This window comes from Empidonax traillii, unplaced genomic scaffold, assembly GCF_003031625.1.
Source record: "Empidonax traillii isolate 1590-97213 ecotype Southwest subspecies unplaced genomic scaffold, ASM303162v1 scaffold44:size1908036, whole genome shotgun sequence".
NCBI classification, from domain to species: Eukaryota; Metazoa; Chordata; class Aves; order Passeriformes; family Tyrannidae; genus Empidonax; species Empidonax traillii.
Window position 1 is genome coordinate 620,534 of NW_020955237.1, and position 22,148 is coordinate 642,681.

General features: G+C 36.9%; 1 protein-coding gene across 1 annotated transcript in view; it reads left to right on the top strand.

Moving 5' to 3' along the window:
* The window catches only part of RICTOR (RPTOR independent companion of MTOR complex 2), a 75,865-nt gene that overhangs the window by 17,660 nt on the left and 36,057 nt on the right, over positions 1-22,148 (top strand). The window contains exons 3-10 of the mRNA XM_027878691.1: positions 238-335; positions 7,976-8,040; positions 12,016-12,147; positions 13,167-13,230; positions 17,312-17,438; positions 18,325-18,494; positions 18,743-18,810; positions 20,507-20,574. Of these exons, the coding sequence (XP_027734492.1) occupies positions 238-335; positions 7,976-8,040; positions 12,016-12,147; positions 13,167-13,230; positions 17,312-17,438; positions 18,325-18,494; positions 18,743-18,810; positions 20,507-20,574 (792 nt within the window). The remainder of the gene's footprint in view (positions 1-237; positions 336-7,975; positions 8,041-12,015; positions 12,148-13,166; positions 13,231-17,311; positions 17,439-18,324; positions 18,495-18,742; positions 18,811-20,506; positions 20,575-22,148) is intronic.

A 22,148-nucleotide genomic window follows, 5' to 3' on the forward strand; every position in this document is an offset into this window, starting at 1 on the left:
ATGGCCTTCAGCATTTATTCTGCAGAAATCAGGTATGCCTGCTTTTGGTTCCAAGCATAAATCAAATTGGTGCTTCTTGGAGCAAAAATACTCTGTATCCCTGACTGGGGCCAAGAGCACACCTATTTTATTTATGAAACTGCATGTTGAATACGTGTTTAGAGGGGGTTGGTTTTGTTTTGGTTTGTTTGTTTTTTTTTTTAACTGTATCTGCTAATAACCTGTTTTCTTTTGCAGACCCCTGTGATAATATGAGAGAGATTCTCCAAAATGTGGCCAAATTACAAGGCGTGTCAAATATGAGAAAACTAGGTCACTTGAATAATTTTACTAAGGTAAGAGCTCTAGTCGTGTCATAGAACTAGTGATCTACAGGCAAAATATTTTTGTTTATTCTCAGACACTGGCTGTGAGATTAATGAAATCACTTAATGTCATGGAGCAGTACTTTAGGTCTACATACATACTATGGGAGAAGAAGGTATCGAATAAAGACAGGAATGTATGTGCAGAGTTGTGGTAAAGTTTGAGCACATATCCTGATGGCTGAATTTTTGTAGTATTTTAGTGCTTAGAAAATTGAAATTCCCAATTAATAAGGTAAGTTGCATAAATAGAGCTAAAGATTAGTTCCTGCACAGCAGAATTCAATAAAAAATGTGAAATGCCAAACTTTCTGGATGTAAACTGATCGAATATGGTGAGTAGGGAGGACTTGTGCATTTTGGTTATTAAAAGCACTCCTTGTAAAATCGACAACTTCAATGGTAGTGTATGAAATTCTTTTAGCAGGTGAGTGAGTACTGAGAACAAAATCACAATGACAAATAAATGTATCTTCTAATGCATTAATAGCAAATGTGTAAGTGCTGTCTGGATTGGTTCAGAGCATGTGTAGGTGCACAGCATTTGCTGAGGCACTGAACTTAGACTGAAATCTTTTCTTTGAGTCATTGGCTTGTGTCTGTCAGGCATTGCTCATTGACAGAAAGCTGCTGTTTTCACTGGGATTCCAAACTGTATTGCAAGAAAGTCCATTATGCTACTGAAAAAGTCTGATGCATAGCTGTATTTCCTTTTTGTGATAATCTGGAAACTTTTAAATGTGAATGCTTTCATGTCCTCTAGTTGTCTTAAAATTAAAGAACTGCATTAGGTTTGCAGATGCACAATTCCTAATAAAAAGTCAGTATTTGAAACTATGGATCTTAAACAATGTAAATTCTGCTATTGAAAATCAGATGTTAAACACCTATAACTGGTAAATTAATAAATAAGCATACTATAATTTAAAGGTGAACCAAAAATGCTTTTTAAAAGATAGCTTGGAAAAAATGAGTAATTCCATAATTGAATATTTGCTGAGTTTGTTTCTTTTTAATTAACCTGACATTAAAAATGGAAAATATTTACAGAAATGCAAGGAATTTTTTTTTTTTTTAATTGGACTAAAGACTGGCAGGAAATGATGAGTTTGTGAGAAGGGGCTTTCTAAAATTAAATATGAAGTTTGAAGGTAGAGACTGTAGATCATAACCTGGTTTTTATCCTAAATCAGAGTGACTCTGTGTAAGGGAATCATACAACTGTGTTTAATATTTAACACTTGTTCTTATATTCATCTCCATGGAATATATACTTTATAAATGTACAGCAGAGCATTTGGTTTTAAAAACAATTCCTATTTTTGTTTGAACTGTAAATACAGTTATGAGAATAGAATAAAAGTTGCAAATTGTACTGTATTGTCTGCCTTGTGGTTGGAACAATTCTGTGTTTTTCATTCCAGTGGTTAAAAGTGAAAGCCTGGAGCTTGAGGGAAATGGTTTAATTTCCTTTTTGCACTCTGTTCTTCTACCATGAATTAGTGTAGTCTCAGTTCCCCTTCTGTGAGACAAAAGAGTAAGGTTGATGTGCTAAGAGCTGAGGATGTTTGTATCCTGTCTTGGAATTATATTTAAGATGACCTTGATTGATTTGTAAATTCTTGAATTTCATAATCCATTTTTGAAGGACTACTTTTTATTTGGATATTTGTACTGCGGACAGGAGACGGACCTCTGAAAATTTTCAATAGCATATTTTGGATAAAATAATATGGAAAATCAATTAAGTTTAACTCTCCTGCTAGGAATATTATTATACTTAAAAGAAAATGTCTGCACTAGTTGGATTTTTCCTTCAAAGACTGCAAATCTCACTGTTCTAGTTCTTTGGTCAGTGGGAGCAAAATGCTTATATCATGTGGAAACAAGTGATAGAAGTTAACATGGAGTTTACTGGTAGGGATCATAATAGGCACCAAATTTTGATTGAATTTAAAGATACCTGAGATGGTTTAGACTCAAGTTTCTTTACTTGAAAGAGGGCAGGATTTTTAAGGTGAGGTTTGTTCCCCTCACCTCCCTTTATTTAAAGAGAAGAAAAGTATTCACCTTTTAAAAGTTACTGAATTAGTACTGAACTGCACTCTGGGATTTTATGCAGAAGCTACGTTCTTTGATTAATTTTTTTAAAAATAATGGTGATCAGCAGCCAACAGGATTTATTACTTCATCTGCAAGAATGATACTGTAAAGCAGATCCTTTGTGCCTAGGTGATATAAATCCCTTTTCATTTTTATTTCCTTTCAAGAGAAGTGTTAACTGGTGACTTTCACGTCTCCACAACGCCCATTACTGTGCAGAGTATGCTGTATGCATGATATTTTACAAAAACTTGCATTTCATTCATCAAGTTTTAGCTAGTACTGCTTCTTAAGCTAAGTCATTAATGTTCACGTTCTTGGCTCTTTAGCTGCAGAATGTGGGTTGTTCTTGCCCAACAGGTGTTTTAAGTTTTCTGATCCAAGAAATTAGCATTCCCAGTCTGGTGATGCACGGGCTGTGGAAAGATATGTTTAGTTTTGAATTGCAGCAGTGACAGACTCAACTTTATCTAGTTTGAATGAGAGCAGACTTCTCCTCTACTGTTTGTCACCTAGTAAGTAGAGTTGCAGTTTTGTAGTCAAAAACTTGTATTATCTCAATCTGTATTCCTTTCAAACTACCTGTATCTCTATTTAAGCTAACCTAAATTCTGACCTGAAAACTGTTTGAGAACTTGACCTCTGGTAAATGGTCAGTGACACTTCCAGTTGTCACAGCAGTTCAAAAGCTTGGTATGTGCTTTTAGCTTCAGTAAGCTGAGTAGGATTACCCATCTTTCTTTTATATGGCCACCTACGTAGGGCAAGAGCCTTGAAGTTTCCCAGCTTCTGCTGATTAATACCAAAACATCATGGTTACTTCTTGGGGGTTTTCCCCACCCCCATGAGAAGTATTAAGTGACAAATCACTGAAAACCAGAAGAAATGATACAATTGTATTTACCTGGTGGAAAATATCTTTGTGAGTTGAAGTATTTATTTATAATCCTGTATTATAGGAGGTTTATCCCACTGGGAGCTTCTGAGAGATCCTTTACACTGCTGTAAAACTAAAAGAGTATTTTACTAATGAACTGAGAAAAAAAATCACAGATACTGTTGGGATTTCTGGTTTTCTTTCAAAAAGGAAGGTGCTTTTTAAAGGACAAAAATCAAACTTAATTCACTTTATCTTAAACTTAGCAATTGAATAACATCAGTGATACAGTGATATGGAAAATCATGTTTTCAATCTGCTGAAAACTGATTCTGTCATTATTTAGTGAAGCTCTGCTATTCTGCTCTATATGTCTGTTAGCTTTTGACCATGCTGCTGGCTTTCACTATGATGTGGATTGAGTGCCTTGGATATGGTTATGGCCATAGAGGCTTTCACAGATCGTGTCTCAATTATAGTCTCTGATTTTACAGTCTCAGCTGTCTTTTGCAAAACCTAAGTATGTTAGAAGCTGAATGTATATTCAGACTGTAACATTCATCCAAATAGATAAACCATTGTCCGCAAAACATGAAATCTCATAATGATGTAGCAGATTGGAACAGAATGTGCTTAGGGACATTCAACTGTAAAAAACCTGGAGAGAGAATGTGTCTAAATCCAGAGTCCACAATTTCAGTAGGGGCTTCTCTTAAGACTAGAATCTACAAAGTAGTCACCTCTTAAATATTACCAGCGGTGGTTCAAACTGTATTTCCAAAGTTACAGTGCAATAATTACATTTTGGATGCATAGAATAATGTAATATTTTTACCTACTAATTGCTATGGCTTTGCTAAATATAAGATTGAATGGTCTCGATGTGCGCTCCACTTATATATGCTGTTGACCTCTTGTGGTTTTGTTGTTCTGAGCTACTGTTTCCAAGACATGTTGATGTGTTACTCATATTGCTATGACTCATCTGAGTAGCATGAAAAGCTCATAGCTGACAGTAAACATGATAAAAACCCTCACTGTAAGTTAGTCACTGTCTAGCCTAGTTGTAAGTATCATTTTGCCCTCATAATAAATCTCACCCTCAAAGAGTCTTTGCTATGCCTATTCTTTGTCTGTTATATCACAAAATTTTAATTTTAATGTTGACTCATTGGCAGTTTTAATTTGCAAAGTATACTCTAGTTTTGTTCTTATATATATATATAAATAAATATATAGAAGTTATAGTATGTATAGAATATTTTTTTATATAAGATCTATGTATGAAAAATATTAGAAGTGTAAAAAAATAAAGAATTGCAAAATTCCAAGTATTATATGATAATCCATTACTGTTTTAATGAAATACGTCAATGTGTGGCCGAACATAGATTTTAGTATTCTGGTACTGGTTGCCTACAAACTTATGCTACAATGGTATGTATGTTACAGTCAAATATAGGACAGTTACTTAGTTTTGTCAGGAATTCAACCATCTACAAATATCACTGCACTTCAGCCAGAATCTTTGATCTGCTTAATGTTGTTTGAAGGTGAAATGAGAAGAAAGTGGCAAAAATTTTCATGTATTTAAGGCCAGACATTTATAACTCAGCAATACTCAAAGCATTGAGACCAGCTGAAGATTATCTTCTTCATGGCAGCTTCCTTGACTTTTCCCCTTTTAAACATACAACAGTCTGGCCTTACCTTTCATTTTTTCCTGGACAAAATAAACCAAATTTAGTTTTGGATACGCTTTCCTACTTTGTCTGCTCTTGAAATATGGCACACAAAATTCTGTTCTTACAGTCTTACTGTCAAGTGGGGAAAACAAAGTCTCTTAATCTCAAACATAGTGCAATCCTATTAGTTTTCCCAAAGATAAATCTCTCTTTTCTTTTTTCTTCTAAATTAACATTAGGAATGTTTTCTGGACTTCCACTGTTTCTCTGCTGGACTCCTTTCATTTCTTATGCCTCTGTTAATGTGTGGTACCCTGAAGGATATGGTACCCTCTTCCTTTTATTTAATCGAATTTTCTTACTGAGTTTGGTCACTCCTTTCAAGTTACTGACGCATTTTTGAATTCTGATCTTGCTGTCAATCTTTTAGATTCTTCTTTTGTCTGGAAATCCTGTTAGCACACTACCTTGTATAAATTGCAAAGAAAGCTAATGCATGAGTGTTGGTGGCCCATTGAAGTGAGAAGAAATGAGTAGCTACCGTAGGTAACCTATGTATTTTTCTTTAGCCAATTTTATTGGTTCATTCTCTATGAGAAATATTTGACATTAATGCACAGACACTATCAAACACATCTATAATAACTTCCATCAAATTCAGAAATTTGAATCTGCACAGCAGCTAAACTTGATGAAAATTTTAACTTTGTCAGGTTTAACTCTTTTGGAATTTCAGGGTTAGGTCTTAATTTTTTTTCTGCATCAGTGAAAGTGTGTGCGGTGGGAACACATTCAGAAATTATAACAGTTGGCAGTGAGGGGCTAATAACCACAGTATACATTTGCTGAGAACAACAACTAGACTTGAACTGGTCTAGTGAGCTGAATGCTCTTAAGCAGTTGCAGCAGGTTGAGTGGGTTCCTGGAACACATCAGCTACTTTAGTTTCATCTCAGGACCACTCAAGATGCAAACCAATGGTAAGTGTGATGCTACGAGATGAGATTCAGAAATGCACTGATGCACACGATAGCAACTTTTTAAAAATTTTTTTTTCGTACATCAGAATTACAATTCTATGGTATTTTTAAAAGCAAAAAAAATAGGCTATTGAGGATAATCTGGTATGTTAAATTAGGATTTCTCATTTGTGTCTGGGGTGGAATGCTAGGGAGAGGTTTAGATATATAAATGATTAGCCTAAACAAGTACTGATGTAATTGTCTGAAACTGAACAATGAACTGTTTTTACTCACTATCTTCTCACACTGTTTTGCTTACACTCTGCCAGCCAATTTTTACAGTTCATAAGATGTCAATAGAAATGCTAGAGCAGCAGTGGTGGCCTTAGGCAGTCCAACAACATGGCACAAAAATAGATTGATGTTAGGAAGTGACACGCTGTCATAACCAGTTAATGCATCGATTGTCTAGTTTTATTATCACTTAAATTTGAAAGGTGGGGAGAAAGAGGTTATGTAGAAACTTTCCTTATATTTTGTAATCATCTTTTTTAAGAAAAATGCAAAATCCAAAATACTTCAATTAATTTAGATTATTTGAACCCAAACGCAGAGCTGATCCAGGTGAGTTTAATAATCTCTTGTTAACAGCTTTGGATTTTAGCATTATAACTATGCATTTTTCTTGTAATATGAAAAACAATAACATAAAATGTAATGTGATCCTTGGATGAATTTGTAGTTTTTGAGCATAAACCGAAGTATTGTTTGAGTTTAAATAGTCATGCCAATAAAAATGGGTTTACTTAAAAGCAGTGTGTGTGTGCAGAATGCTGGTTTATTCAGTTAGAGGTGAAGAGTAGAACTGGAGCATGGGACATACTAAATATTGTAACTTACAGTAACCTTAATTTGGTTGTTTGTTTTGTTTATTATAAATTTCTTACTGTTAGCAGTAGAGTGTCCCAGGGTTTGATGTATTGTAGTACTTTTAGAGCAGAGCTTTTGACTAGTTAGCACAAATAACTTCCTGAATACCTCACTGAGGAGAAACTCAATACTGCACTGACTTAGAACAGAACACATGCCTGTTTCGAAAACAGAGGACAAAGTGCAAAGCTATTGCAATCAGTATTAGTCACTTGAGTTTTTGGAAGTGCTTGGAAAAGTGCATTGGGATTTGGGCATGATAATATTTTTTAATTTTAACTAGGGGGTGGTAAGTGAGATGACTAGGAATTTCTTTATTGTTCTTGTGAAGGAGGACAGCATCATCTCTTCTTACACAGAACAGATTGTTTTCAAGAGGCTAAAACGTTGGCATGCACTAGATTGCTCCTTTTGAGGTTGGTTTTGGACTTTAAAACTGCATTTATAATATTTTGTGTACCAAATTAATAGATAGGGTTGAAATGTCTAGAGTTTGTGATAGTTTATTGCTGTCTTTTTATGTGCATAAATTCAACCTCTGTGTTGATTTTCTGGAGTTGCAAGCCCTGTGCAATGGATGAGAGGCCAAATGCCAGTTACAGAGCATTTAGCAATGCTTTCTGATGTTTTGTACACCTGTGCTGCTGTGGCAAAACATGACAGTGGACCATCAGTGTCAATCTTTGCTTCAAAATCCTCACCTGAGCCTGCTTGGATCCAGATATGCTCTAACTTCAGTCATTTTTCATCTCTGCTCAGGTTACCAGTTGCCCAGCTAGCAATCTGGAGCTGAAAAACTTGACCAGTACACAGCTTACACTATTGTGCAACCTTTTCTTTGTATGGGAGGCCACAAATGGGTCTCAGTGTCTGATGTGTATAGGAACAGAATATAGACAGCAGAAATTCTCAGACAAGTCTGAAAGTTGGTACTTTTTCAATTGCTGCAAATACCATTTCTGAGGTTTATTTGAAACCATTTCCCAAAATCTGCAGTTTTGCACAGTAATTTTTAAAGACCTATAAATAACAGGTATTTTCTTTTATTTCCAGCTTCTCTGTAATACTGGCCATGCTGAAGAAAAGCTAGGTTTTACCTATGACAGCATCATAATATGGTAAGTAGTAAGGAGCACTAGAGCAATCCTAGGGAACTTCAGTTTTTTTGGTGAATGAAATAAAATGAATGGCAATGAAATTAAGTTCATCTGTCCCTTTGAGCTAGTATTTTGTATTTATAATGTGTTTGAAATTTCACAATGTAAACATGGCAATGCAAATATTTTAATGAGTAAAATCAGAAATACATTATTCACTTTATTATATTACTCCTAGATGTAAAAGTGCCTCTAAATATTTCAGTACTTGCAGAAAGCACTTTTAGTAAAAATGTACACCTGCAAAATGTAGAGCATACTCTTGATGTAGAATCAGGATTTTAAAGGTCAATACTTTGTTATTTTGTTATGTGTGTCTTTGTAGCATTGCTTTCCCTGCTACCAAAATGCCCTCTGTTTGTACTTTTAAGTGAAATTTCTGTTTATTTTGTGGCCATTTTTGACAGTCAAGTGACATGCATGTTTCCACACAGACATTGGTGAATTTGTCCTGAGGCTCAGTAGTGGTAGCAAAAGCAACCACAAGAAGATCTAATATTTAATACATTTTTTGTGTTTTTTCAATTTTATCATCTCACTTAAGAAAAAAAACCTAGAAAAGCTAATCACTCTTTAGGTTAAATATTGGGAAATCTTGTGTAATTGCTTATGGAAATATTGTAAGTCATTTTCCTGAACAGAACTGATGTCTTGTCTTTCTGGCTAGCTGCACTGTTTCCATTACATTTCTCAATATTTAGATATAGTGCATCCCTTTTTGGTAGTTTGGGCACTGGAACAGACTCCCCACAGAAGCGGTCACAACCAGCACCAAGCCTGACAGAGTTCAAGAAGCGTTTGGCCAATGCTCTCAGACACATGGTGTGATTGTTGGGGCTGTCCTGTGCAGAGCCAGGAGCTGGACTCAATGATCCTTGATACCAGGAATACCCCTGCTATCAGTACAGACTGGGGCATGAGCTGATTGAGAGCTGCCTTGCTGAGAAGGACTTGGAGGTGCTGGTAGGTTAGAGGCTGGACATGAGTCAGCAGTCCCATGTCCAGTCTTGCAGCCCAGGAAGCCAACCATGTCCTGGGCTGCATCCAAAGCGATGTGTCCAGCAGGTGAAGGGTGGTGATTCTTACCCTCTACTCTGCTCTCCAGAGACCCCACCAGCATATAGCTCTGGGGTCCCCAGCAGAGGAAGGACACTGATCCTGTTGGAGCAAGTCCAAAGGAGGGTCACCAAAATGATCAGAGAGATAGAGCACCTCTGTTACAATAAGAGGCTGAGAGAACTGGGTTTGCTGAGCCTGGAGAATAGAAGGCTTAGGAGTGACCTAATTGTGGTCATGCAGTATCTAAATGGAGCCTACAAGGAAGACTGAGAGGAACTTTTTTACGCAGGGAGATAGGGACAGTAGGTTTAGGTTAAATACAAGGAGGAAGTTCTTTACTATGAGGGTGGTGATACCCTGGAACAGGTTGCCCAAGGAAGCTGTAGATGCCACATCCCTGGAATTGTTCAAGACCAGTCTGGATGGAGGTCTGAGAAACCTGGTCTAGTAGAAGGCATCCCTCTCTGTGGTAATGGAGTCATTTTATGATTCTGTGATTAATTTCAGTCTACAAATTAAGAATATCTTCCTCTTGTGAGTTGTAGAACAAGCTCTCAAAGCATTGATTTCTGTTGAGGAACTGTTTGTCTAAAGATTGTTTTGATCTGCCATTCAAGAAACATTTTCCTCTCAGATACAAAAGTAAAGTACTCTACTTGATGAGGGGAAAAAAATCCAGAATTAGTTTTTGCCTGTCCTAATGTGAAATGATATGGATAGCAATAACACCACTTGCATGAGTAATGGATAAATTCTGCCCTAAAAGGAAACTACTGGAAAGTCTTAAACTGGCATATCCAGAGCAGTTGTAAACTGAGGTAAGTGTCCAAACAGAAAAAATACCACTGACTCTTACATTTTCATCCATCAGATTTCCACCTCTTCAAAGCTGCAAATCTAGAAACAAAGCACAATGTGTGACCTAAAAAATACCTATTACCTGCTCAGCACAATTGAAGAGTTACTTACATGCTTTTCTTGAATGACTTTGGAAATAAATATCTTCTCTAGTACAGTTTTTCTTACAGGAGTACTATTTCTTAACATCACAGTATTTGCTTACAACTCAGCTTAAAGAGTAATTCTCTCTTTGGTGCTGAAAGTAATAATCGGTTCATCTTTAATTGCATATGACATTGCAGACCTTCTACTTTGTGTAGATATCACCTGGCATTAGGCTTCTGTTACTGTTACCTAGCCAGTTAATCACCAAAAGACTCAAGAGACTTTTTGCCTTGGAGAAGCTGATTACCATGCACGGTGACCCTAGAATAAGAAATGTATAAGCAGAAATGCAATCTCACTGTCTGATTAACTTCTTAGGTGTACAGTGAAAGATCCTCCTAGAATATGCCATTGGGAGGTTGAGGGATTCCTCCCCCACCTTCATGTGGTCAAGAAAGAGGGACAATCTTTTGAGGGCCTTCAGAAGGACAGTGTGCTACTTACTGCTTTCAAACTCCATTTCTAGATGTCTTCCGAATCTTATTTCTTCTTAACTACGTTACTCTGCCTGTTAATTTTCTTGGACTAATATTGTACTCAGCTGTTTTGTCAAATAAATCATGTACAGGTTTTGGTCATGTGTCATTTTATGGATGTACAAGCTGATCTTTGGGGAAAAGTATGGTTTGTGGCTTTTTCAAATTAGTATGTGTAGCGAGTTGACCCTGGTCAAATTACAGGTACCTACTAGAGCCACTCTTTCACTCTCCCTGTGCAGCTGGACAGAGAAGAGAAGAAACAACCAACAAAGGATTCATGAGTTAAGAGCTAGGAGAGGTCACCTACTGATTATCTTCACGGGCAAAACAGACTCAGTGTGGGGATAGTACTTGAATTTATTAGTAACAGGATAAGAGCCAAAGAGTGAGAAATAAAACGATGTTAAAAACACCTTCCCCCCACCCCTCCTTCCTTCCATGTTCTCCCTCCTCCCCCCTAGCAGTGTAGGGGGATGGGAAATAGGGATTATGGTCAATTGTTGTTTGCTGCTGCTCAGGGAGTGCAGTCCTTCCCCTACTTCCGTGGGATCTGTCCCACGGGAGACAGTCCTTGATGGACCTCTTCAGTGTGATTCTATCCCTTGGGCAGCAGGTCCTCCCAACCTGCTGTCCTGTGGGTCACTCTTCCATGGGGTGCAGTCCTTCACAAATGAGCTGTACCAGCTTGGACCACAAGTCCTACCTGGGAAGAACCTGCTCCAGTGTGAGCTTCCCTTTCCATGGCTGCAGGTCCCCAGCAGGACCCTGCTCCATCCTGGCCCTCCCACAGCATCACAGCCTCCTTCATGCATCCACCTGCTCCAGCACGGGCTCCTCCATAGGCTGCAGGGGGGTCTCTGCACCCCGATGGTCCCCCACGGGCTGCAGGGGCACAGCTGTCCCACCATGAGCTGCACCACGGGCTGCAGAGGAACCTCAGCTCCTGTGCCTGGAGCACCTCCTGCCCCTCCTTCTGCACTGACCCTGGTGTCTACCTTGTTGTTCCCATGTTCTCACTCCACTCTTCCCTGGCTGGAATTCTTTCTGCCTCACAACCCTCTGTTCTTAAATATGTTATTATAGAGCCATTACTATTACTCCTGATCAGCTTGGCATTGGCCAGAGATGGGAAGCCCATCCTGGAGTCAGCTGGCATTGGCTCCACCGGACAGGGAAAGTTTCTAGCAGTTTCTAATAGAAGCCACCCCTCTAGCCCCTCTACTGCCAAAACCATCCACAGAAACCCCCTACAGTATACTGGCTACATCTTCTAACAGAGCTTCTAGGCTGCTCATGGAAGTATCTCAAATGAGTAGGTAGTAGCTGTACGTCAGATGATAAAGTCTACCTGCTGCTTACTAGTTGTTTGTCCCTCTTGTTTTTTTCATTGTAGTCTGAGGTTAGCTTTACTGAATGAGGCAAAAGAGGTGCGAGCAGCAGGATTGCGAGCCCTCCGCTATCTTATTCGAGACTCCAGTATTCTCCAGAAGGTGCTAAAGCTGAAAGTGGATTATTTGATAGCCAGGTAATTTTTCTCTTTCTGCTTGTTGTAAATTGTACAGTTGTAAATCACTTGCTTTTTCATGGCTGAGCACAGGTGAGAAAAGTATTTTCATATTTGGTTACATTCTTAATAAGCAGTTTTAAAAAAGCCATTTTTCTTCAATAGAAGAGTATTTCATCACAACATAATCCAAATAAAATGTCCTGATCTAGATATACTACGTGTAATCTAAAGAATTCCTTTTTTATAATCATTAAAAAAAATACCATTAATCATAAGTTAATGAGGTTGAAATCACAATAATTTTCATGTCTTAAGTTGTTGTATGTGAGTTGTTTAATTCTTCGTATTATCACAGTGCTTTATAGCTTCCAGTACAGAGTCAGGGCTAAAAAGCAGTTCATGCCCAAGAACTTGTTGTCTAAGTATAACGGATGACACAACAGAAGAATACCTAAGGGCAAACCAATAATGAGATAATAAGATCGGCATGATGAATAGATGTAAATACTAGCAATGGTAGTGCCTCTAATATTAAAATTTTGTTGGATTTAATATAGAGATGGGTGTGAATTTCTGTTTACAGATATACATGTATAATTTTAGTTATATACGTATTCACGTAAGTAAACTTACACACAAATAAGTTTAGTGCTGTTTATTTTTGTTTGAGCAAAGGACTTTTCTGATCTGAGAACTCACAAAACATGTTGATGTGAATCATTACAAATACTTGGTTTAGTCTCGTTTGCAAACGACAAATGCTAGCTCAGAAAATATTTGTTGAAGCCATAATGCTTTGCACTGTATATTTGAAAACATTCTACTGACTTAATTACAATGAGGATAACTGAAAAAATATAAAGCAAAGCTAACTGACCTATCATAATGAGTATGTTTGCAGAAAGGTATAGTTTTTAAACAGGAAGTCAGGGGTTTTTTTCTATTTGTTCCTGTGCATAAATATTAACAGAAGTTGTTAACAGTTAAGGTGAAAGTTACTGTTGTTAAAAGAAAATGTGTTTTTTAATTTATTTTAGGTGCATTGACATACAACAGAGTAATGAAGTAGAAAGAACACAAGCACTTCGATTAGTCAGAAAGGTAAAATCTGCTATGTGTGATTGGATCAGCTGCGCCAGTCTGTTGTGCTGACTCCTGTTTTTTTCCATAAAGAGTGTTTTTTTCACATACCTTACCTTACCTTACATGACAAGAAATTATAGATTTAGATAATTTGGATATAGATAATTTAAAAGACAAAATAAAAGTAATGAAGAGACTTGTTTTAATTTTAATATTTTACCATTTAGATTCTTGTTGATTTTCCTTTGATAGAAGTCATACTGGACGAGATTTGGGAAAAACTTACCGAGGAGTGAATGCAAGGGCGTAAGAACAATATTAAGTTTCATCTAGTGACTTGACTTCATTATAGTCTGTTTAAGCATTTGTGACTCAAGAGTGGGAGATTTTCTGCCATTTGAGGAATGAGACAATTGGCATCACTGTAGTAATCAGTTAAAGAGTGCTTATAGCCTTATTTCTTTATTCCTAAAGGTTGATGCTGTCCATAGGGATTTTTTCTGAGATAGTCAACAAGACCTGGTTAATCTGTCACAGTTACTGCACTGTGTACCCACGTGCATGAGATATTTGAAGCTATGGTAGCTACATTTTCAAGTTCATCATCGAGAAATTGGCATATACGGCTACATTCTTCAACTGACATAAAAATTACCAAAAACTCAAGTAAAGGCTGAAGTAGTTGCAACAACTGTTTCTTGGGAGCACTGTGTGTTTATAATATATATATACATAATTTTAAAATATGGAAGTTTTCTATATGATTTCTTGTAATAAGCTCCTTTGGTTTCTGTCTTACAGAAAAAGAAAAAAAATATACTTGATTAACAATTGTGCCAAAAAAGAGGGGTTTAAATCTTAAACATTGGCCACCTCCTCCAATCCCAAACAAACGAACAACAAAACAACCATAATGGAATGAGTCCTTGACAAAGTTGCAATTTATAAAAGTTTTTTTCCAGTCTGCTTTGAAATAAGAGTTTCAGTGTAGTCAGAATAACTTAAATCTGAAGATGGAGTGGAAACACCTTTATAATTGCTTCTATTTGGGTCAGAAATTTGTCCTCATTATTCCTGGGCTTTTTTGAGCAGTTCCTACTTGAGTGAAAGCTTCTGTCTTGCGTGAAAGAAGAGACTGCAAGGGAAATAAATCCATTAGTTTCATTTGAAAAATGAATAAAGATGAGTCAAAGATAAACATTAGAGAAATCATACAGCTGACCACCAGTGCTTTTTTTTTGTCCATCATTGTGGCAGGGTACTGTGCATGCACCAGGTACATGCATCAGATGTACATGCTACATGGGGATGCTTATGGTTCCGTGACACTGAGAACTGTGTTGATGAAAGGTGTTTTCTACCATCTCTTGCTATCTACAACATTCTTTTTTCTTGAAAGGCAATCTCAGACAAACGAAAAACCCACCCAACCTGGCTACCAGTAAAGTTAACAATTTTTTCATGTGCTGTTTAGGCTACAGCAGCTAAACGTACTTTGGCATAGGGCAGTCAGTACTTGAGAGACTCTCACAAGGAATACTGTGACACACTTTTTGAATGGCGAGCTCTGTATTTTCACAATCCTTTTATTACCCTGCTCTTACCTCTTTGTCACCTCTCTCTCATCTCCCTCAGTGTCTCAGGCTCACTGGCTTGAAGCCAGGACTACTAAAAGATCATATAAAGGTCTAGAAAAGGAGAATGAATGACAAATAAAACAAAGCTAACTAGTTTGTGCAGAAAGATAATTTTGATAATTGTGAGCCATGGAGGAACTGAACTGGGTTTTTCTAGCATCACAGAACTATTATATTCAGTTTCAAGGTGTGGATGCAATTCTTTGGTAGCAAAAATACCTATGAAAGAATAGCAGAGATTAAATTAAAATATTCTCTCACTCTCCTGTCTTCCTTTTCATAGAGTAGAAGAACAAAATATAAAATATTAATACTGCTTTATGAATTTAGAAAAGGCACTTAATAATAAATTTGTTTAAAAACTGTGCAGGTTAAAGTAGTAGAGGAAGTTAAAAACAATTTCCTACTAAGAGCTTTACAGTTTAGTTATGTCTTCAGCAATGAAAAGGATGGCATGAAGTTGCTTTGGGAAGTGTTTTCTATCTAACTGAAGTCAATAAGACAATTTTTCTTTTTTATGTAGTAGGCAGTGTGTTTTCCTTTTAAAGCAGAAGTCAAGGTTAGATGCAATATGAACCACCTTCTTTCTTCCTCTTTCTTAAAGGAATCTTAAAAGACCTAATTTATAGTCTTTATTATTATTACATGATAGCTACTTGTAAGTAGCTCTGCATTACCTGTCCTTTAGTCTTTAGAACTGCATTTTAATACCTAGAGTAGATACAAATACAAAATTTTTTTTATTCTTCTAATGTATTTGGAATTGAATATTAAGTCTTTCTTTCTTATGTCTTAAAACCAAAGAAGACAGTGAAGCAGAACAGCTTTAAGAGGCTGCTTGTGACCTCACACTAAGTACATGTCAGTATCAGGAGGAAACAGATTACAGTTTTGTAGTACACCCATTTTATTACTAATTCTTGTTTCTTCATGCCGTTGTAAAACTGAAAGACTGTGTGGGTGGGGAAGAATTTGTTTTTAATTTAGAGTCCTGTCTTAAAGCTTCCTGTTTTGTTGGCATTAACATTATGTATAACAAGAAATTTCTCAAAAACATGTATTGAAAATAAATTTGTTAAAACTCTTCCTATATATATTGGTCATAGAGATTGATCTCATTTTAACATCTCTGCAAAAAAAGGTAAAAAATTAATCACCTTTGAAGAAGTATCTATAACACATCAAAGGCAGATGTACATTCTTTTGTACAAAACATTCTTTTGAAATATAATGAAGATTTTGTTATAAATGAAAAGAATGATAAACCCATGGAAAACTAGCCCTAAGTTTTTAGGTGCTTGATGGATATGGAGTATTTTTTTAATCTCATTTTAGTGGGAAAAAAGTGACATGGTTGAGTGCACTATAAAACATTGTGTTGTTCCCTTTTTAAGCAGTCAGACAAAAACCTACTTCCTCCTTAGTAATACATCTGCTTAGTGATATTCGTGTTCCTTAGTAGAGAGTATATGTGTATTTAATTTTCACAAATTAAAAAAACTACTCAGCCTTTGTAATCAAAGCCTCACTTGGAGGATGGTGAAGAGTTGGTGGTACTGGTTGTTTGTTTTGGAGTGGCTTTCTTGGTCTTTAATGTGTGCACAGGGTCTTTCTCCTTAGTCTGGTGTGAATTCTGAGTGTCCCAAACTAGCAGTTGCAGGTTTCTGTGGTGCAGAACATCCTCAGTAGTGTTAGTGAGCATAGGCTGTTAAATCTGTTTTTCTGTTCTATCTCAGATTTAAATTTTTTTAATTGAAGAATGACCTCATTAATGGACACAGCCGTTGTTTCTATCTTTGCTTTTCCACTTAGCATATTTAAAGTGGATGTGGTTGTCTTTTGCTGTGTATATGTAACTTGTGATGAATTATGTTGCAGTTCTAGGATGATCAGGTACTGTGCAAAAGAATATGGGGATGTTAGTGAGAGTTGCATTCCAAATACTGTTAGCAGCTGCTTCTGTTGACTGTCCTCTTTTTATATTTTGCAACAGTCTAAGGATATCTCTACAAAGCAGGATATGCTAATCTTGTCTAAGTAAACAGTTGAGTAGGTATTGAATAATCTGCTGCAGTATGAATGTTCTAGATGAATTTGTAAACTACTCTGTGTCATTGGATAGTGGTCTTTGTTATAAAGACATTATGGAAAAAAAACTGAAAAAGGTAGTCATAATTCTCACTGCAACAACCATCTTTTAACTTTTTCTTATTACAATAATATAAAAATAAACAACTGGAGCAGGAAAAGAATGCTAAATTAAATTGACAAATGGATTGGAATTGAAATTCAATTTCACGAGCAAAAAAAACAGTTATGAGGATTCACCAGATAAACCAAGTAATAGGTGGAGTGGTCTGTCTAATTGTTTGTAGGAAACAGAATGCTGGTGAATTTATGAGTGTATTTAGAGAAATATTGTGGAGAAACCAGAGGGCCTTTTCTTTTTTTTTTTTTGGCAGATGATCACTGTGAATGCTTCATTGTTCCCCAGTTCTATAACTAATTCTTTGATAGCAGTTGGAAATGATGGTCTTCAAGAAAGAGACAGAATGGTTCGAGCATGCATAGCCATTATCTGTGAACTAGGTAAGATAATTTTTCTTAATTAATCTTCAGTTTTGATGTGATTGTCATTAGTAGTATTTGTTTAATAATATTAAAATTAATATTAATTAAAATTAATTGTTAATAGTTCTTAATGGCAGTTTCATAGATTTTAGCAATTAACATGATATGAAGCAAAATGACTTAAAATCCCTTTAAGAATAGTGTCAGAAAGTTTCAGGTGCTCTTCTTTGCATTAAGTTCTGCCCATTTTTTATTTACTTTAAAAACATTTCTGTGCTGCAGTTGGTGTTTCTTAAAACTAGTGGACTGGAAGTAGGGAAAATTCCATGCACAAGATGCTGACAAATTTACAAGAGTTCAGAGAATTACAAGACATCTTCTTTGTAAAAATTCCTGGAGTGGGTATTGTAGTTCGCTGGCTTCTGGAAGTATTTGTGTTCCTGTTTAAAGGCTATCTGGACAGTGGTTGATACTAACTCCCTAAACTTTTTCATTTGGGTGCTGATTTTTGAAGTTTTCCCAAAGTCAATCAGTGGGAAGTAACTTCAGCATTATTTTCAAGATACAAACTTCGTTCTAAAGAAATAAACAATAAGCTACTGTTATATTGTAGTCTGTCCAGTGAAGCATGAAACCTCTCTGTGGGGAAATCCAGAAACTACCACATGGAAAATTGGTTGGAATTAAGTTAGGAAATGGCAGAGACTGACCAGTATTTTTGCATTTGATAAATTATTCCAAAATCTATTTGTTGTCAGCCGGTTCCATTGGAAGCTTTACATGTGCCTCAACAGTGTTAAGGAAAAATAAGATTTATATACTGAAGAGATGACGAGTTTGTCGTATGCCATGAAACGTTTTCTTTCCTATTACTGACCAAAATGACGTGTTTGTCTTCATTTAGCACTTCAGAATCCTGAGGTGGTGGCTCTTCGGGGTGGTTTAAGTACCATCTTGAAAAATGTGATTGATTGTCAGCTAAGCCGAATAAATGAGGCTCTGATAACTACAGTTTTGCACCTCATTAATCATCCAAAGACCCGACAGTATGTGCGAGCAGATGTAGAATTAGAGGTGGGTGCTGTTTTACTTATTTAGAGACAGAAATTAAACATAATATTGGTAATAAAAATATTTCATTTTTGTCTCAGATTTCACCCTCTGTGCTAGTGCACAGTGTTTAAAATATAATATTTTAGGCTAAGAGCCTAAAATACATAAAGCAGAAATAATATGGCGGTTTGGAGTGGGACTGAGGAAAGGGCAACAGCAATTTAACTGTATTTTCATGTGAAAATAATACATGTCTTTCTTTTGTTTAGCGAATTTTAGCCCCTTACACAGATTTTCACTACAGGCATAATCCAGACACAGCAGAAGGACAACTCAAGTAAGTGTTAATGTTGCTACTTGTGCTCCCTATTATATTGGAATTAAGCTGTTCTTTTCAAATACTAATTTTCTTGAAGTTGAATACGGTAGTGCAACTTCCTAAAATACTGTTAAGCGTTTAAGATTTGGCCACAACAACCCCCTGCAGCGCTACAGGCTGGGCACAGAGTGGCTGGAGAGCAGCCAGGCAGAAAGGAACCTGGGGGTGCTGATCGACAGGAGGCTGAACATGAGCCAGCAGTGTGTCCAGGTGGCCAAGAAGGCCAATGGCATCCTGGCCTGGATCAGGAACAGTGTGGCCAGCAGGAGCAGGGAAGTGATTCTTTCCCTGTACTCAGCACAGGTGAAGGCACACCTTGAGTACTATGTCCAGTCTATGAGACTATGTCTGGGCCCTTCAGTTCAGGAAAGACATAGAGGTGCTGGAGCACTACCTAAGAGGAGGTTGTAACCAGGTGGGAGTTGGTCTCTTCTCCCAGGCAATCAGCAGCAGGACAAGAGGGCATGGGCTTAAGCTCTGCCAGAGGAGATTTAGGTTGGATATTAAAAAGAAGTTCTTTACAGAGAGAGTGATCAGGCATTGGAATGGCCTGCCCAGAGAGGTGGTGGATTCACCATCCCTGGAGGTTTTTAAGATGAGGCTGGATGTGACACTGAGTTCCATGATCTAGTGATCACAGTGGGGTTGGATCAAGGGTTGGACTTGATGATCTCGGAGGTCTTTTTCAACCCAGTTAATTCTATGATTCTATGATTTGAAGGGGCTTGATTTGCCTAGAGAAGAGAGGGTTGGGGGACATCCTCCCCAGAATAGCAGACTTTTTATTACCTATGAAGATGTTATCAAGATGTAGTGTGACCCTTCATGGTGGTGAAAGGTGGGAGGACAAGAAGCAATAGAGAGAAATTGAAGCAAGAGAGATTTCAACTTCATATGAGAGTAGCAGGAGGATTATTTTCTGTGAGGCCAGTCAAGAGTTAGAACAGGCTGTCCAGAGAGGTCCTGCAGCCTTCATTCTTAAGAGTTTAAGACCCAACTGGATAAAGCCTTGAGTGTTTTACAGGTTCCAAGCTGAATTACAGAAGCTTATATAGTTCCCAAAGCTGTAAAAGGCATGTGTAATCCACACTACATTTGCTAAATTCTTTCAGGGGAGTTGAACTAGATGACCTTTTAAAGTCCCTTCCAAACCAAACCATTCTATGATTCTGTAACCTGGCCTGGTTTGATAACTGTCAACTTCTTTGTGCAGGAATTTGGACTAGAGACCTGAGATTGCTTCCTACTTGAATTGTTCAGGCTTTTTTAATTATCAAATGGGATTAGAATGGGATCAAATGGGATTAGGTCTGGGAAACTGAATAAGGTCCAATCTTTACGTCCCTGCTGTAGACCCACTGTCCATGGAGATCAGAGGGATTCACCTGACGTCATATAGGTGTTTACTTTATGATATTACCCTCCTTTTGTGGAAACTCCCCTGGAAGAGAAAGAGTAACAGTACTGAAAAAAATCTCTAAATTTTTTTGTGCACGTGTAAATGCATATACCTACATGAAGTATTTATCTTGCTCTGGATTTTGTCCCTCATCTAAAATCTCAATTAACTACCATTTGTTTACTTTCTGTGTTAGTAGCACTGTTTGTTTTCGAGTAATTACCTGCATTGTGACGTTTGTTGTTTTAATGACAGAGAGGACAGAGAAGCACGGTTTCTAGCTAGTAAAATGGGAATCGTGGCAGCATTTCGATCATGGGCAGGTAAGATTGTTTATTTGTCTGAAGCTGGATGATTGGAAGGGTGATTTTACTTTCCAGTATAAATGACACAGAATCTGTCTCACTTGATGTTTCTAATTTGTAACAATACCTTCCTACAATGCTACATGTTTTGATACTGTAAAATTGGAGGATGCATACATAGTTTTCTTTGACTACTAACAAGCTTTTTCCCTCCCTGTATAGAATACCTTATGAGTTGTATCTTGATGGTCATATCTGACATTTAATGGGTGACAGGATTTTTAAAGTAACATCATATTATAAAAATTTGCCTTTGAGATGGTTTTTGCCACTGTAAATGCAAAATGTCTATGTTAAGAGATACTGACAGAATTTAGTTTCATAAGAACCTGCTTTTACCAGCTACCATAGCTGAAGAGGAATTGCAAATGGATATAGTTTGCAATTTTTCATGTAGAAAACATTTCTAAATCAAAAAAAGTAGTATTTTTTTAATGTTTCTAAATCCTTTCTCTGCCATATTACAATGTCTAAAATGAAGGTACCGCTTCAGGAACTTCTAATTTCTTTAGTCAAGACAGTGTCTTGCAAATTTAAATTGAATTAGTTAATATAACTATTTACCAAAATTTTGAGTAGGAATTTTGCAGACTATATTTAAAAAAAATTCAGGTTGGTTTTTGACACTATTTGCTTTAATTTTTAAAGCTCTGACAATGATCGCTAAACTTAATTTTAAAATCCAAGTATCCTTCAAGTTTCTGATGTGTTCTTTCATGTTTGGAGAGGAAGTGTAGGAAGCCTGGGACAACTTTGAAACTTCTAGGAAACAGTTTCTGATAGAAGTGTTGCTGCATCTTCCTATACTCAGGCACTTAGAACTTAAAGCCTGTGCCTGAAAGTGCAAGTGACTGAACAATTGTCCTGGACCATGTTACTTGTTGTGGCACTCCTGCTGTTAACACGTTCATCCTATTTTATATGACTTATGTTGGAGACTAATGTCTTAGATATTCTTACTACAGAGGTGTCCTTACACTGTCAGCCTTCAAAAATGACATGCTTTAGAATATTGGTTTTATTTTGACTTCTTCTGTGTGTCTTTTCACCTCTCTGTACATCTGCCATGTAGTGCTGTTCTGTTCTGTGTGTTTACCAGTCAGGGTTCTTTTCCAAAGCTAGTGGTTACTACCTGCTTTATGCTCACATGTGATCCTGTCCTTAGAGACAAAACTGGGGCATGGAGCAATGACTGCACACACCCAAACCTATTCCTGCACTGCAGTTGGGATGTGGCCACTGTACACTCTTGCAAAAGGCTTCTGAGGTGCACCATGGTACATACTTAAATGCCTGTAGTGTGTCTGTGGCCACATGTGCATATATGAAGTTTTTGTGATATGTAATTTTCGAAATTGAGAACTTCCTTCAAGTTCATATAAACCACACTATGGAAGTTCAAGTTCTAGAGTAGGTGATATTTTCATCACTCTGTATGTTTTAAAGAATAACAGTTTGGGTTTGTTTATGATATCTTAAGACAAAAGGGTGGAAAAATCTAGATTTGTTTGGTTTTTTATTATTTTTGTTAA